This window comes from Pempheris klunzingeri, chromosome 19, assembly GCF_042242105.1.
Source record: "Pempheris klunzingeri isolate RE-2024b chromosome 19, fPemKlu1.hap1, whole genome shotgun sequence".
Lineage (NCBI taxonomy): Eukaryota > Metazoa > Chordata > Actinopteri > Acropomatiformes > Pempheridae > Pempheris > Pempheris klunzingeri.
Window position 1 is genome coordinate 20,758,766 of NC_092030.1, and position 18,338 is coordinate 20,777,103.

Consider the following 18,338-nt stretch of genomic DNA (forward strand, 5'->3'; position numbering starts at 1 on the left):
TAAGTTTTGTCTCTTCTGAGTGAACTATTAAGTATGTGACTGCAGCTGATGCTGATTTTCATTCTGAATTAATCTGATTATCTTTGTTAATTGATTGATTGGCTTGTAAAAATAGTGAAAAATGGCGTCCAAAGTGCCTCCTTCATGATGTTTTCTCCCATCGATGGTCCAAACCTTTAAAAAGTAATCAAAAATAAATTTAAATTAATAATCATTTAAATGAAAAACAGCAAATCGTCACATTTGAGAAGCTGGAATAATTAAACGTAAACCATTTTGTGATCACATGACCTGTCAGGTGACACACACACTTTTTCTTTTGTTTTTTCCTGTAAAGCTCCTTTATAAAATGAATCTCTGCATTTTTCTGGTTAAATGGAGGCAATAAACATTCATGGAGCATAATCTAGTGAGCAGACTTAGTTCTTGGTTCAGCTGCTTTTTTTTCCTGCACTTTTTGCTTTAATTTATAACGAAACATAATTCATAAGCTCTTGTTTTGTCTGCAAAACAATCTTAATATGTAGAAAGAGTATTTCCCCCTGTCATGCAGTGGACTGGAAGTGTACAGTTGCACTCTACCTTTTATAGTCTTATTCTATTAGTTTGTATTTTCTGTCTCTGAGTTTTATTGTATTTAAATGTCCACCTTTTTTTTTTTTTTAAGGGATTATCACAATTGTAAAGCACATTTCTACAAAAGGGCAAGTCAGAGTGCTTTATAAATAAACTTGCTGTGCCTCAAGTTCAGTAAATGTGCTCTACGGTTCCACGGCAGCGCTGTCGACAGGTCAGCGCAGAGTGGACCAGGGTTAGACTTCATCACAGTGAACTGATACTAAGCTGCCTAACAGATTACTGCCGTCGTCTGTGTGTCACATTGTGTCTTTTGATGGCGTTTCTGCGTCTGTGGGGGGGTGTGACTCGACCACGGGACGTTAAACTGTTGCATGCTCGTGACCCTGACACTGCTCGATGGAGGGGGTGTTACTGAGTCTAACACAGTGTGTGTGTGTGTGAACAGAAGTGGCAGCTTTGCTGAAAACACACACTAATATATGCACACACATGTAACATCTGTCTCCATACACACACACTACATCTGCTTGTGCTTTCAGGCGCGATGGCAGTTTCAAAACAAACACCCATCTTCTGAAGCATAACACCAATTTACCAAAATAGAAACTTCTGCTTTTGCCCTCCTTTTGTGTGTGTGTGTGTGTGTGTTGTTTTACCAGGTCAGTGAGGACATTATGGCCAGTCCTACGACATCAGTGGGCCATTTGTGGGTTAAGACTTGGTTTTAAGGTTAGGTTTAGATCAAGGTTAGGTTTAGGCATTGAGCTGTGATGGTTAAGATGAGGGTGAAGGGCAGAGGAGTGCATTATGTCTGAGTGTCCACAAATATAGAAGTACAAGTGTGTGTGAGGCCCAAACACTTATGTAACAGCACCATAATTTGTCTGAAATCTTAGCAGGAGACAATATTCATGTATATTAGCATCACTTCATTGTAAACAGAACAATTTGTCCTTAAAGGATCAAATATTAAAGATTATTCTAGTCTATTAGTTTGACACTTAAAGACACTTCATGCAGCTTAATGAGCCAAAATCGTAAATATAATTTACCTGCGTACAAATTAGTGGCGGTTGCACCTCAGCTGAGTGTTTCCACTTCATGCAGCTTAATACTGTAACTCCACTACGCCTCAGAGGTAAATGTGGGCCCTTCCTGTGCAGTGAAAACCAACATTACTTATTGAAATAGCAAATATCAGTAGTTTCAGCTCGACCTTTTTAACTCATATTATATCATATTTTATGTTTTCATGTACATTGTGTGCAAAACATCTTAATTTGTCAAGCTGTCTGACAAATATGGTGAATTAAAAAGTGACATTTCCCTCCAGTGATGGTCTGTAACTGAGTACTTGTATTCAAGGACTGTACTTTTTGAAGTATTTGTACTTTAAGTGTCTCCATGCAGGGTTTTTACTTGTAATAGAGTATTTTCAGAGTGGTGGATGATCGTTCTTCTAAGACAGATTTGGGGAGAAAAATGCGAACTTGTCCTTTAACATGGAGGTCAGCTGACTCCAGCACCGTTAAACTTTCGGCCCCTCCACGCGCTCCTGCGCACCTGCGCTCTGAGGGCGTCCCTGGGCTCGTGCGCTCCAGCGAGGCGCAGCGCAGCGCGCGGCAGGACTGCGGCGCCCTGTCTCTTTAAGTTGGTGTCAAAGCCGATTAGCGCTGATCTCCGTCGTGATTCTGTTTTCACCGTCTGTTCCCTGGATCTATTTTTGTTTTCTGCGCCGCTGACGGGACGATTATCTCTCAAACATCACATTTTTCCCGCTCGGTTTGGAGAAAAAAACACAAACAACCCAAATAAACGCGAGTGCGCGCCTCGGTAACTCCTCGCCAAAGTTTGTTTTGGAGCGTGGACGCGTCGTGAGCTGCTGGCGTGTCTGTGGTCGGAGAGCCCGCCTTAAAGCCCCCGGTCTGGCGAGCTGCTGAGTGTGATGCGCCGCGGACTCTCCAACTTTTTGTGCCATGGTAAGCCTGGATTACCTTCCCCCCCGCACACGGAGACATTAACCGCTTTCTCTCTCTGGCGCCTTTCCGCTGAACGCAGCCGCAGCCCCGCACTGGTGTGATGTGATGTGGTGTGATGCCTCCGGCGACAGTTTGAAGTTTTAAAGAGTAAAAAACAAAACCCCTGGTGAGCGTAAAATGCAGAAGGGCGTGCGGTACAACGAGGGCCACGCACTGTATCTGTCGGTGGTGGCGCGTAAAGAGGGCTCCAAGCGCGGCTTCCTCAGCAAGAAGACCACGGAGAACAGCCGCTGGGCCGAGAAGTACTTCGCGCTCTACCAGAACGTGCTCTTCTACTACGAGAACGACCAGAGCACGAGGCCCTCGGGGATATACCTGCTGGAGGGATGCACGTGCGAGCGCGCACCGGCGCCCAAGGTGTCCTCCGCCATCAGCAAGGAGCCCATGGAGAAACAGCAGGTGCGTACTGGGAGGAGAGGAGGAGGCCCAGTTAGACCAGTGAAGTGAGTTCAGTGTGGAGATGGAGGCTGCTGGTGCTCTGTCGTGTTAAATTATTTAAATATAACGTTTCATTAGTCACCTCAGTAGAGTCCAGCTTCATTTTTGTCTTTGTTTCACCTTTTTTGCAGGATTTAAATTCTTCCAGCTGTGTTTTTATTAATTTAGATAGTTTAAGGCTGCCAGGAAGCCAAAAAGACAAATGACACAGGAGCTCGTAGAAATGTGCAAATCTTTAATGAAAATTACTGAAATTGATATTCTAGAGCAGTTCAGGGTTGTAAAAGGTACTGTTGAACCATTTATACACACAAATGGAGCAGGAAATCTATAAAATGTCTTTTTACATGTAAAACCATAAATGCAATCTATGTACATGTAAAGTGATTATGAAGTTTGTTAAATTGACACAAAATAAGTCATTACACAAAGTTTAAAGCTGCCAGGAACCCAAAAACGTACAATATTACTAACATTTCATGGCTGAAAATATGAATTAACAGTTTTTAAGTGTTTAATGGTCTACAGACATTAATGAGAACCCGGATCAAAGGCCCACGTCAACTTGTCTTCACAGGATGTATAAATAAAGTTAAATTACTATAAATAAAACCTGCTCTGTGTTCACAGACGAATAGGGGAACTTCAGGTCGCCTGTTTCAGTTCTAAAATAATCAATTCAAACCAGAGCTGGAACGACGAGTCAATTCATCGATCAGCATCTGTCACTTTTCAAGCACTTCTCCAGGTCCAGCGTCTCTGGCGTGTGAATTTGCTGCTCTTCTTTGTTTCATGTCATTATAAATTGAGTATTTTTTAGATTTGGACTGATGCTTATTTTCATCATCGACTAGTCTGCAGGTCATTTTGGTTTATAAATGATCAGAAAATAGTGAAATGGTGACGCTGCACCCAGTGAATGTTTGTCATTTCTGCTCAAAAATACCTCAAAAGATGATAAAAATAGTTTCCTTCTTTAACTTTCTGTTCATCAGTTGATCGACTAACCCTCATGGTCTTCATCATTCATTCATTCCCTGATGTTGATGCTACTAATGTGTGCAGGGAACTGATTTTTTTTGCAGAGAAACTCCACACGAAATCCATATTTTGCTACGTTTCCATCGTCTGCTACTTCTCTTAATATCCTGGACTCATAGCGCATCCTTTTCAGAGAGTTCACTGAGTGATGAGGAAGACATGAAGAGGGAGAATTAGCCCTCATGAAAATAGTTGTTCTGTGAAAGCTAATGCTAATTTTAAACGACCCATATTCCTGTTGTTGCTGCTGCTGCAGGGTAGGAAGATGTGTTTCATCCCATCAGCAGACCGTAGACGAGCGGCTCTGCTCCTCACGTTCGTCCCTCAGACCCTGTTTGGGTGCAGTTTATTTCAGTTTTTATACAAACTGGATTAGTTGAATACAATCTTCTCATTGATACGCAGGGAATCTGTCAACCGGTCCTGTGACCCCCTCACTCAGTCTGCAGACATGTTGCTTCTGGCATTTCTACTGTTGTTGTTGTTGTTGTTGAAAAGCGATCAGTCGGACAGGGGAGGCTCTATTATTTCTTTTCTTACCTCATAGTTATATTTCATTTCAGCCTTCCCTTGTGAGATCTGTTACAAAAAGCTCTTTGTGCACCGTAATGACGGCAATCCTGTCTGTGTTAAAGCTTCAGTTTCTTCACTACAATGGTTTACATAGATCGAATATGACTGCAGTCCGTGTGTGGTATGGGTCGTGTAAACGGCATATTCTGTTCAGATATTCTGAATTAGACCTTATTCTGAATGAATGCTGGTTAGATTCTGGTTTGAGGAGCGTTATTTGGATGTATGCAGCATATTTGTCCCAAGGTTTTTACTTTTAAAGCTTGCGACGCCTGGTATTTCACCTGTTTACGGCCCGCTCTGCACGTTGGAGACAAACCAAGTCCTTCCTGCTCCGTGCTGCACATCTGTGCTATCAGCAGAGTCACTATTCGCCCTTTTGGCTTTGCAGTTTCCCCCCACAACCAACATCTGAGTCCTTTCTGCTGCAGAGAAACACTCACATGGCTGCTTGTCTGCCGATTGTGGAGTCTTCAGTTAATTTGCATGAATGAGGAAAGCACCTGGAGGGCAGCCTTTACTCCAAAAAAACAAACTAAATATCTGTTATTTTCAGGAGCAACTCGTCTTTCAGGTTGTCGTATATGCAGAATAGAATTTAGATAGTGACTAGCTTTCCTGGCCTTTTAATGTACACTGTGTTGTGTTGTCGTGTGTTTGCCCAACACCTCACCTGTGCTGTGAATCCTGTTGTCATACATAAAGGTATGAGAAGCAGGATGCAGAGGAGGACATCACTCTGTTACCTGGTAATCACACTTCAACACAGACAGATCTTTAATCCCAAACATAAACAAACTCGATCAAGAGAGATAATAAGACAGAAGAGCAGCAAATTCCCAGACTGGAGAAGCTGGAGGCAGAAATGTTTGTGCTAATGGTTAAGTTGGCTAATCATTTCAGGAGGTTACCTGCATATTTAAGGCCACTTTTATCACTACAGTAGTTCTTTAATTTTATTTTGTGGGGAGGAAAAACAAACAGGCACCTGAAACCAACTGTTTCTGCTGCAAACAGACAGTTTGAACTGAAGCCACGGACAAACACCCTCGGTATTTATCTCTCTCACACGTTAAACTAAAGCTAAAGAGACAGTGGAGGAGGACAGTGGTGTTAAGCTGAGACCCATGCAGTGTGACAGCTTGGCATTAGCGCCATGGGGGGGCTGTTTGCCTGTCTGTCTGTCCGGTCTGTCTGTCTGTCTGCACTGTAGCTGCTGTTTACTCCCCACTGCAGTGAGCACTGCCAGTGATGGTCCGCTGGGAGACCAGACGGGACAGTGCGGCCGAGCTGCATCCGACTCCCTCCAGAGCAAAAAGACTAAAGTGGGGTTATGTTGGAAAAGAACTAGTTCAAACGACGTGTTGTCCGTCCACGTTTATCGCTGTTCTCAGTGCCCACGGTCGGAGGTGGGTTGAAGAGTCCGTCGTCCAAGGCGAGACACGATAAAAGTTTAAGATAAGATCACATGCAGAATAAAATCACAGCAAAACAATAGTAAAACAACGAATATATTCATCAGTCAGTTGTGTGTGCTCATCTACATCAGAAATCTGGATTCAAAGCCTAGCCTGCAGAAACACCTAGAGATTCTGGAGGTTTAGAGCCGAGATAACGTCATCAGAGAACATCTGTTTCCAGCATTTAGCTGAAGAAAATGTTCTGCCATCCAGTGTCTTATAGAACTGAGGCTATTCAGTAGATGCTAAACATTTGGGGGCTTGAATTAAATGTACAACGGAATATCATCCGCATATCGGAGGAAGTAGATACTGTTTTAAATTTCTTATGTGCTCGAGTGGATGTAAGTGCGATGCAAACAGCATCGGGCCCAGTATGGAACTTTGGGGAACGCCACAGAACAGAGATCTGTTTGATGAGGTACAAGGAGATCCAGATCCAGAGATATGATCCCGTTGCACCTGAGTCTCTCAATACAACATATTACAACAATACAGAATGCTCTCCTGCACCACCCTGCATTAACACATAATTTGAGACAGTAAGAATCGCCTCTCTTATTGATTGCAAATGATGGAAACCAGACTGAAACTTGTCAAAAATGTTGTAAATCAAGTCGCCTTTTCTAAGACCTTCGCTATAAAAGGTAACTTAGGAATAGGTCTGCTATGGGGCAAAGAACTACAGACCTTTTCTGATGAAAGCAACAAGATTCATGACATGAACAGTCATTGTTTGATCTCGACTAATGAAGGCCACTCTGATTTTGACGGCGGCCTAAATCTAAAGCAGAGCTTTTTAATGGAGCAACATTAAAGTCAAACAAAACATCAGAGAGCATCAAAGCACTCCTGTGCAACTGATAACTGGGCTCATTTGATGTCCACTCTCTTTGCAGATACTCTCGTAGCAGCATTAATTATTCAGCTGAGCCATGATGATGGCCATGATAATCTTGTTCAGTAACATTACTGCGATCAGTTTATTGATCTCAATGAGCTTCTGGGTTTTTTGTTCTTATGAGAACAAGTCATGATGCAAAAAAAAAGGCTCATCTCGTCCTCTAAAAGTAGCTTTTATCATTTTATTTGCACCCAAAATTCAGTAAACTACTTTTACTGTAGCAAATAATGACTTAAAGCCACTAATGAATACTTAATTACGACACTGAAACACCACTGAATTTATTGCATTTAAATATTTTTACCTCTATTTTTACTTTATGACTCTAATTCCTCTTTCACTTTAGTATTTTCTATAGTTTACAAATTCAGATTTAAGTATCCAGTGTCCAGAAAAACTCTATTTAACTTGCTCAAATTCAAGTATAGTCACAAATATCTATTCTTATATATTTAAAGTTATTATTTTATCAGTGAATTCAGAGGTGATTGAACATGTAGGGTTTCATTTCAACTGAGTCTGGCTCTTAATTGCTACTATACTTCGTTTTTATACTCACTTTTTCACTCATTTTGGTGTTTCGCACGGCTAAATGTACTTCTGTTTGCTTGGGACAAACATTTTACGTAGGCTGTGTGATCAGATGGACATGACACTTTATTGTGATGATTTAACAGCAACTCTTTTTGGTAAAATTTCCTCTATTTCTGATTTGATTTCTGGTTGGATGGTTTTAAATTGTTTTTTTTGTGGTAGATTTTATTTGTCGAGCACTGTGATTTGCACTGTGATATTATATGTAGGAAGCAGATTGCTCTTGTCTGACACTACTGCAGCTGTATTTTAGTGTCGTTAGTCCGTGTGCGTGACACAATAAACAACTTAGCAACAAGCCAATACCCAGAAATGACACAGAAATGATATATATGCACGTGTAGATGTCATAACTCTTCACAAGTTTCCAGGTTGGTACCTGAACAGCTTGCGTTTTTACCCAGTGAACACAATGTTTGCAAAATCCTCCCTCATCGGATTAGTCTAAGTTGAGTTAAACAGGCTATTAATTATGAGCAACAATGAGCGAACATTATAATTCACCGCTGTGATTACGGCTTAATGAACTGGAAACATAAGCCCGGCTGAAAGCTCATGTAGCTCAATGAATTACAGGCTTGTCATTATTGTTTTTGTGCATTCACATGAATTGTGCTGATTTGTAGCTTACAAGAGCAATTAAGTGCACAAATCTACATGTATTTATCTTGTCATCCTCAGATAATATTGGTGTGTGAAAAGCCCTTTCCAGGTCTGTTGATATGGCAGTGATGGTGAGGGTAGATTCATAGCTTTTGTTGTTTAATTAGGGGCATTTAAAGTATGCAAGACTGCTGCTGTGTGCTACTACAAGCAAGCACAGCTTCAGTAATAGCTGCAAGAATTAATTTATGATCAATTTTGAGAATAAATCCCATTAAAACAAGTACTATGCTTTAAGTTTTTCAGCCAGTTTCTTAGTCAGAAGTCATACCAAAGAATATTCTGCAAATATAACACTGATATATCATTATTTCCTAAATTCTGAGGCTCAGATTGTTATTCTAAGAGTCTGAGAACATTATGGAAAGGATCCCTACAGAGAGAGACCTGGAAGATCCTTTTGGTTTAACCAGAAAACGGCAATTATGTGCTCAGTTCAAAACCACCAGACTCCATTGACAAAAACAGTAATTTTACCTTGCAGAACACGAGCGTTGCCGGTCTTCTGCTGCCTCAGTTGGTTAGTTTATTTGTGTTACTGTGTGTTACACAAATATTGTGTTGTATCCGAACTACGACCAAAGCCACACAATTACTCACACAAACAAACTGATTGAGGCTGTTATTGACCAGCAACCCCTGTGGTCTCAGAGTTAAAATTACTGTTTTTGTCAATGGAGTCTGGTGACATTGAAGAGATTAATATAACGGCTGTTTCTATCATTATATCAAACTCTGAGGTGAATAACTGGACCTATTCCAAAACTTATTGTGTCTACTAGTCATTTTGAACTCAAAATATGTTTAAGAAATTAGGACCAAAGTTAAGAAAACAGAAGTTATCCATTAGGTAAAAACTGATTAGTTGATTTCAAGTAGATGACACTGAGTTGGTGCTTTTATTTTGAAGGCTCTGGCCAGATGTGAAGTATAAGTGGACTTACTGGATGTTTTTGCACAACGTTGTTTTATGCTAATAGCACTGCCCACTATAGGCTGCTCACCCCTGCACTGCCTGACTGATGTGTTTCCATGGTGATGGGGGTTGATAGTTGAAGTGGCTAATGTACCGTAGCACACGTACAATAAGTCTGAATGTGGTGGAAACACAGAGATCTGAAGTGAGGGGAGATTTATGGAGGACAAAGATTATAATGATGATTAAAAAGTGAAGTGGATTTTAAGAAGTGTGCTAGATGAGACTTTTGTGCATGTTTGACAGCTTTGCTCTTGCAGTGATGTAAATATATGATAATAGTTAGGTCTTACTGAGTTTAAAACGGATGCTTTAATGTGTTAACTCACATTAAAAGTGTTATATTAAAGCAGGATGCTGTAGAATTGACTGTGAACACGTAAACGCTGTCTGTGTTTGTGTTTGTGAGGCCGTGGCGAACATGTGGCGCTGCTCTGGGAGGCTGCTGTGCTCGGCTAAGAATAGCATCCTTACTGGTCTTTTTGCCTGCAGTCACTGTCTGAATACCAAGTCAACACAACTGAACCTCACACACACACACACACACACACACTCTGCTGGTACCTGTGCTATTTGTAGCAGACTTACTGTACTCTGAGTGGATCTGTCTGTCTTTTTCTCAGTGCAAAACATATAAAGAAACAAGCAGCTGTATTGGCTTGATGTCAGACAGGAGTGGAAACATCCCAAAAACATGGATATTTCAAATCCTGAGGAAACTACAATAGGTGTGTGTGTGTGTGCAGTGACTTTACATAACTTTAACTCCTGTTAAAGTGTCCGTGCTTCTTTTCTTGAACCTGTAAATCAGCCTCACTGCACTTTTTTTATCTACATCATAATGCTTTTTCTATAATGCATAATAAACATGCTCATAATGCATTTAAATCTGCGTGTAGGATTACCTTTATGAGCACTCATAAATATTCACAATGCTTTAACACAATAATTACATAAGGTATCATAGATTATACAATAAAAATAATAAGTGCTTAATAACTCAGTCACTGATCTGATCTTTTATTAGCAGGGATCACAGTGTATTATAAGTGCTGTAATAATTATTTCAGAATGCATTGAAATCACTGTTATAATGCTTAATAATGTGGTTATAGCTACTCTAAGTGGTCACTGGGTGCTTTAAGTGAAGTGATGAAGTTATTGGCAGATATTATGATATTATTACACGCTGGTTATAAGTCGCTATAAGTGTGTAAGAAGAACAACACAGTAAATGTTTTAAATGTTTTCTGGGTCATAACATAAATTGAGTAGTCCAATTTGATAACTTTTTACTGATGTACAACTGAATAATGGACATTTAAATGTCACTAATGTAATTTGTATTAAAATGTATTCTAACCTCTAACTAACTGAGTCACCAGAAATGATGAAGGATTATGATTCCTGACTTGTAAGATGCTTTATAATGTGTTATGAGTATATATGCATGCTTATTTATAATTATACAGCAGATTCTGACGCACTAGAAACATGTTACCAAACATGTATTATTAAGCACCACAGGTACATTAATGCCTTGTTAGGTTACGTAAGAATATCTAAATGCAGTTGCAGCCATTTTACGTGTTCTTAAGTTTGGAAAGCTGAAGTGAAAGCATGGCTCACCTGGAGAGGAAAAGGTGTGAAGGTGAGAACAAGGACCGTCTGCGTGATGACAGGTCAGGTCGTCCTGCCTGTGGCGAAGCTATTTGCTGCTAATCGTTTATTCTTAATTTCAGTGACGGGCGTTCAGTCTCTTTTGTGTGTGTGTGTGTCAGTACAAGCAAAAAGATCGAACATTTAGACAGATAAAAAAAAACAATATGGGATTAAAACCTAGTTTAGCATGAAGATCTTCAGGTCAGGTCTAAGTAGGAAAGAGGACATCCTGCTGCAGGTTGTTCCACCTGAAACCAAACTCTGTTGTTCCTAATAACATCAGCGGTAACGAAGTATAACGAGGGACCAACTCGCGATGGGATCACACGAGCACTGAATCCCCCGACCGTGTGGGAGGACCTACGGAGGCCGACGAGGGATTCAGGCTCCCTTTGCTTTCTCTTGTGCTCAATAACAAGTCTGATCCTCCGTTAGTCACGAAGCAGAATAGTAATCCTCTGTTTCACCACCACATTCAGCCTGAAAACGTGAGAGGCCCTTGTTTGTCCGCTCTGGGCTACTGTAGCGACGCCGTGTGTGTGTGTGTGTGTGTGTGTGTGTGTGTGTGTGTGTGTGTGTGTGTGTGTGTGTGTGTGTGTGTGTGTGTGTGTGTGTGTGTGTGTGTGTGTGTGTGTGTGTGTGTGTGTGTGTGTGTGTGTGTGTGTGTGTGTGTGTGTGTGTGTGTGTGTGTGTGTGTGTGTGTGTGTGTGTGTGTGTGTGTGTGTGTGTGTGTGTGTGTGTGTGTGTGTGTGTGTGTGTGTGTGTGTGTGTGTGTGTGTGTGTGTGTGTGTGTGTGTGTGTGTGTGTGTGTGTGTGTGTGTGTGTGTGTGTGTGTGTGTGTGTGTGTGTGTGTGTGTGTGTGTGTGTGTGTGTGTGTGTGTGTGTGTGTGTGTGAACATAAAGGGTTCGTTCTGAGCTAAAGAAAACAACAATTCTTAGTTTCAGAGGATTATTCGCTGCTAAAAACTTAATTGTAAACACCATATTCCATTTTTGCTGATAGATCCGATAAATCGGCGTAACGTTTGGTGCTAATGGTGCCTTCTGTACGGCATCACATCCACCTTGAACTCCACCTTTTTATTGTGATCTTTACTTCACACCTGTAAGGTCGTGTGACTGCATCCTGCACGGTGGCGACGCTGTCATGTTTTAAACTGTCGAGCACACACTATTCGATAGTCACTCTAATATTGTCCCCCCTCCCCCGCGGACAGATTGGTTATCGGCCATTTTTTGCACCTTTTATTGCAGAAACGTGTCACTTAATGGCAGAATGACACGTCAGCAGGCAGGAAAACACGGCGTCCTCCTTTAAATCTCTTCCTAAGACTCACTTTTACTGTTTTCTTTAACAGTTGGTGTTTGTTGTGCTTTTATTGGTATCAGAGACTGTTTGTCCCACAGAGAGGCTTCATGTCAGCGCCCCTCTTCAACCTACTGCTCTGGACAGAAGATGCTCTTAACTCTGAACTATTCAATATTTTACAAAACAATGTAATGATTATTCCAGAATCGTTGCTCCAGTCGTCCTCGAGTTGTAAGTGATGCCGAGTGTCACCCGCTGAGAGCTGGCCACAAGTCGCAGCTCGTGTCTGTGCACGCCAGACAGATTAACTGATTTTGTGACTGGCCGTAGTGATGCAGTGTGCGGGGCAAGACGGGGCTTAAAGCTCCCTCAGTCTGTCTGTCTCTCTGCCTGCCTGTCTCTCTCTCTCTCTCATTGTTATCCTCCAGCTTAATGCAGGCTCGTGGCCGGGGAAGCTGCATTAGCAATGCAAGGAGCTGTACGAGCCTTGATGGTTATGTAAACCCCCCCAACACACACACACACACACACACAAACAAGCCCTTAAGCCTCTCTCTGGTCGTAGCTGTCACACGCTAGCAAGTGTCTCTCACCCGCTTATCGTTACATCATTACTACACAGGCCTACTTTCTCCCCACGGCCGCCTCAGAGCAAAGTATTTTGTCAGGTTCTGTAATGCAAAGTAAAAATAAATGTGCAAGGTGCTGCCGTCAGTGGATATCTTACTTTTTGTTTAGCCTCAATTGGGGAAAACACAAGTAAAACTCAGAAGAAAATGTCTGAATCAGCTCTGCACAGCCAGATTTCTGTGTGTAAGTCATAAATAAAACAAAAAGGCTGAAAACACACATGTATTCATAAGGAATATGTGGCGTTCCTGCAATTTACATCTGCTCATGCATAAACATGCAAATCAAAAGTTGGCATGTTGACAAGATTTACATTCGCATACGTGTGGTTTCTAAATTATTTATACTCTGATTAAAACGTCCCAGTGACCCTGAAGTGCATAAAGCAAATGACTGGATGGATGAAGTCTCAACGTGACGTTACTCATTCGTGCTTTTCTTTTTTTGTTGTTGTTGAAAGAAGTCGTTAAAGTTTTGCAGGCAAATGTTTTTGCTCAAATATTAAAAGTTAAAAGAACCCTTGAACACACCATTAAATTATAGTTAATTAAACAGTTCACCCGTTTACACCTGCACAGTATAAATGATGATAGATTATGTTCAGGCCGACATGGTTTAGGGGTTTGACTTTCACACAGGGGAGCAGGCTTTGAATCCTGTGTGAGACAAATTGCACATTTAATTGATTTATTTGTCAACTTTATACGTTTCAGTTCTCTTTTATTCTTCTGATCAGTTTTCAGCTGCAGAGGTTTCGGCACCAAAACTACTTGATGAACTTAATGTAGGAAAAGATCATGTTTGGGTTAAAATAAGTCAAATATAAATATATAAACAGCAGCCAACATACACCCAGATGTAAACAGCCACATTAGCTCTTAAGTCTTAAAAAGTGGTGTCGTTTCTCTACACGGTCTTTAATTGTTTTAGTACCCGAACACGTCGGAGCCCCTCATGTGAGTCACTTCATCAGATCATTGATGGTCGGCGTGGCGACGCTGGAGGGGTCCCTAACGTGCCGTGACACGACGGACTCGTCGGCGTTGATGTGCTTTGACAGAGTGGCAGGACGTGGTGCTATGAAGGACGGGGTGCGCATCCATCATCGTAGCCCAGAGGCATCATGGGACATAGATGTGAAGGAACGCTAGCACCTCCTGATGAGCAGGGAGTTAACGGGGAGGACTGGTAACTTTCAGGGCAGCGATTTAACTGTTGGGAAATGACAGGATGAGGTCTGACGTTCAGCAGTACAAGGACAGCAGCCTCCCCAGATAACTGAAGGGGAGTTGACGGGTGATTTCGAGTTGAATATCTTGAATGTGGAACACAAATTGATGTAATTCAGGGTGATTAACACTTCTTTAGGATCTAACTTGCTCTCATATCTAACAAGAGCAAACTGCCATCAATCTGCTTAGAAATAAAAATGCTCCTTTTCATGCAGATCATCACATTTTTAACTCTTTTTCAGTTTCGCTCTACATCCAAACGTGGGGGGGGGCGGGACTATCTGCTGACTAACCAATCAGATGCGGTTTTGTGGAACAAACGTCACTTCTGGCTCCAGAAGGCAAAGATGGCGACCACATCATGTTATACCCAGTCTGTGGCTTCTACCTGCAGCTGGTGTCACCGTGTTCAAGCTGCTGCATCCAGCTCAGCACTAAAGTGGGCCGATACTAACACTGTTTCTAACAGCTCAGCAGGCACCCGTTTAAAACAGTTATCAGATTAAGATCGCCTCTGTGGCTTTCACTTTCTTTTTAATGAGCTTTGAAGGAGGAAGTAACGTCCAGCGAATCACAGCTGAGCTGCTACGAGTCTAAATACCACTGATTCAGACCAGTATCTGGTGATAAATATGAGGATTTGGCATTTTAAAAACTCATTCCTTGACGTCCTGAACAGCCCTGCGGCACGACGCCAGGCCTGTCTGATAAACAGCTCATTAATAAGCTCAGTTTTGTTTAGATTTCGCACCATTGCATGGAAACGCAGACAGCTTTCATAATCTGAGAGACGGCATCTGTCGCTGCGTGTTGTCTGCAAACACCTCGATGAACCACTGAGGCAGATCTGCAGGGATCAAGTTACTGCTGCATGTTAAAGTGGGCAGCGTAATGCAATATAATGCAATAGGCATCATAACATCGGCAGCAGGAAGCATCAGTGCCACAATTGCACTGGTATATTTAGCATTTAGAGTGCTGCGGCTCCACGTTGTGTTTAAAGTTAATGTCCACGTGTGCTGACGGCTCCTGTGAGTCGGTGCTTGTGGTGTTTAATGATATATTTTTTTATATCGCTGATGTGGAAATTTAAGGTTCTGTTGTTGGATTTTTTTTTAATTGTGGCTTTGCTGAGTGTAAATGGGCTCGACTGAGTGATGAGTGGCGTTAAAACCTTCTGCTCAACCATATGGTAGAGCACATTTTGACTCACTATATCTTATTGAAAACATGTTTTACTTACTTATCTCAACCGTTTGGTAGAGGCCAATATTTAAAAAAATGTGGGGTCTGTTCTTAAAAAGACATTGATTTTTGTAATTAGTGCCCCAAGGAAATAAAATATATGAAGAATAAATGTTTTCATTGCTTTTTTTCTTGGTGAGGATGTTAAAGGGTTAAAATGATGACATCCTCCTTTTTCCCTCTCAGTCACCTCATTATTTACACTTTAATGATGTATTTAATCAAACACGGCATATAAACCGTACAACTTTATTATGGGATTAATTTGTGTAGAAATGCAACTAAATTGGTAGCAACACTCAAATGATGTATTTCCAACATAAAACATTATATATTCTATTAAAAAAGTGCAGCAAAGTGCTTATAGGACGGCTGAATGGCAAATATGTTTATTCAGCGGTTTGTGTTTCTGTCAGATTACAGTGAAAGTGGAATAAATGCACTTTTATATTAATATATTTCTGCAGAGCCTTTAAAAACATACATTATATTGAATATCCTGTCTGACTGTGGACAATATGAACAATATTTTTTAACAGATTTGGCTCCAGTCCACCTTATTTTAGAGGAAAACTACTTTTTTTACTCTACTGCACTCATTTCACAGCTTTTTTGATCATTTAAAATGCACCATAATTCATGTTTAGCTAATCTTTGTATGTAAAATCTTTTAATATACAAACTACACGTGTGTGTGTTATATATTCAGTACATGTATGTATGTACAAACAATGAAACACTGCTTATATAATAATGATAAATACTAAATTAGGGGTCTAAATATAATTCTTTATCTACTGTATTGTGTTTTTAAAGGTGACCTGGATAAAATTAGATTAACCTTTTTTATTATTTTGTCTGTTTTTCTCTTGCAGCACTACTTCCTGGTCATTTTTGGCCACGATGGACAGAAACCTCTGGAGCTGCGGACGGAGGAGGAGTCGGACTGCAACGAGTGGGTGGAGTGCATCCAGCAGGCCAGGTGAGAAAATCAGGATTTCAGTGCTGGTTTTAACTCTTGATTTACTATTTTCAGACATTTTACCTCTAAATAAAAGGGAAATATTGTGCTTTTTACTCCAACACGTTTATCTGACAGCTTTAGTTTCTAGTTAAGTATTTTAGGTATTATTTTAAAGGGATAGTTTGGATTTCTTTGAAGTTTGGTTGTATGAGGTCCTTTAATGAGGCCCTGCAGCAGCACGCCTCCAGTTTGGAGCCCCGATGCAGAAGCAAAGCGATGTATTCTTCAAAATCACCAGACTCTATTGACAAAAACGGAGATTTTACCTCGCAGAACACAGGAGTCGCTGTGCTCTCGCTGCCTCGATCAATGAACCAACACGTTAGTTCAGATGCAAACCAGCCATTTAAACTGCCGAAAGTCACACAATAACGCAAACAAACGAACCGACGGAGGCAGTGGTGGATCAGAAACTCCCACAATCTGCAAGGTTAAAATGACTGTTTTTATCAATGGAGTTTGGCAGCTTTGAGAGAGCGTTTTTTTGATACACCAGCTTCAGTTGCCCATCAGAAAGGGCTGTCTGACAGCAAGCTAAAGCAGGGGATGAAAGATCTAAATATAGTGAACTCTTCAGCTGCTGTTTTCTCTTTTTTTGGTGGGCCTTTTTTTAGGAGGCTAAAATCCATTTTCCTGCGTCTGTGTCGGGACTATCGATAAATACTTCATGCAAAACTTCAAATAATCCAAAGCATCCCTTTAAAACCACCACGGTCTTATAGAATAAAGTCTGTTGTTGAGGATTAAAACAGACTTTTTGTTCTTTAGGGTCTTTAGTCCTGTTTAAGACCAAAACATCAGTGGAAATTCAAATAACTGAACAGATCAATCATGTGACGACCCCTCAGGTGACCTCAGGTGACCCTCTGGAGGGCCCCGACCCCCAGGTTGGACCCCCCAGGACTGAAGTGTGAGACCATGATACTACAGCTGATACTATTTATAGTACTTCTACTGATACTACGACTGATAGTACTACTTCTGATACTACCACCAATACTAGTACTGATACTACTGATACTACTATTGATACTACTACTGATAGTACTACTGGTACTGTATAGTACTACTGGAACTATTGATAGTACTACTGGTACTGTGATAGTACTACTGATAGTACTACTGATAGTACTACTGGATCTACTGATAGTACTACTGGTACTCTGATAGTACTACTGGTACTCTGATAGTACTACTGGTACTACTGATAGTACTACTGGTACTCTGATAGTACTACTGGTACTGTGATAGTACTACTGGTACTCTGATAGTACTACTGGTACTGTGATAGTACTACTGGTACTGTGATAGTACTACTGGTACTACTGATAGTACTACTGGTACTGTGATAGTACTACTGGTACTACTGGTACTCTGATAGTACTACTGGTACTACTGATAGTACTACTGGTACTACTGATAGTACTACTGGTACTACTGATAGTACTACTGGTACTCTGGTAGTACTACTGGTACTCTGATAGTACTACTGATAGTACTACTGATAGTACTACTGGTACTCTGGTAGTACTACTGGTACTCTGATAGTACTACTGATAGTACTACTGGTACTCTGATAGTACTACTGATAGTACTACTGGTACTCTGATAGTACTACTGATAGTACTACTGGTACTCTGATAGTACTACTGATAGTACTACTGGTACTGTGATAGTACTACTGATAGTACTACTGGTACTACTGATAGTACTACTGATACTCTGATAGTACTACTGGTACTGTGATAGTACTACTGGTACTCTGATAGTACTACTGATAGTACTACTGATAGTACTACTGATACTCTGATAGTACTACTGGTACTGCTGATAGTACTACTGGTACTGTGATAGTACTACTGGTACTACAGCTCCAGCAGTAACATGCTGCTTCAGTTACTTTTACTGAAGAATGCAGCACTTTTCCTCATAAGAGTATTTCTAATGGTACTTCTACTGTAGTACTGGA

The 18,338-nt window shown here is 41.0% G+C and overlaps 1 protein-coding gene across 1 annotated transcript in view; it reads left to right on the forward strand.

The window, feature by feature from the left end:
* The first annotated feature begins 2,735 nt into the window (after nt 1–2,735).
* Nucleotides 2,736–18,338, forward strand: part of rasgrf2a (Ras protein-specific guanine nucleotide-releasing factor 2a) — a 33,101-nt gene continuing 17,498 nt past the window's right edge. The window contains exons 1-2 of the mRNA XM_070850251.1: nt 2,736–3,017; nt 16,221–16,327. Coding sequence (XP_070706352.1) covers nt 2,736–3,017; nt 16,221–16,327 — 389 coding nt within the window. The remainder of the gene's footprint in view (nt 3,018–16,220; nt 16,328–18,338) is intronic.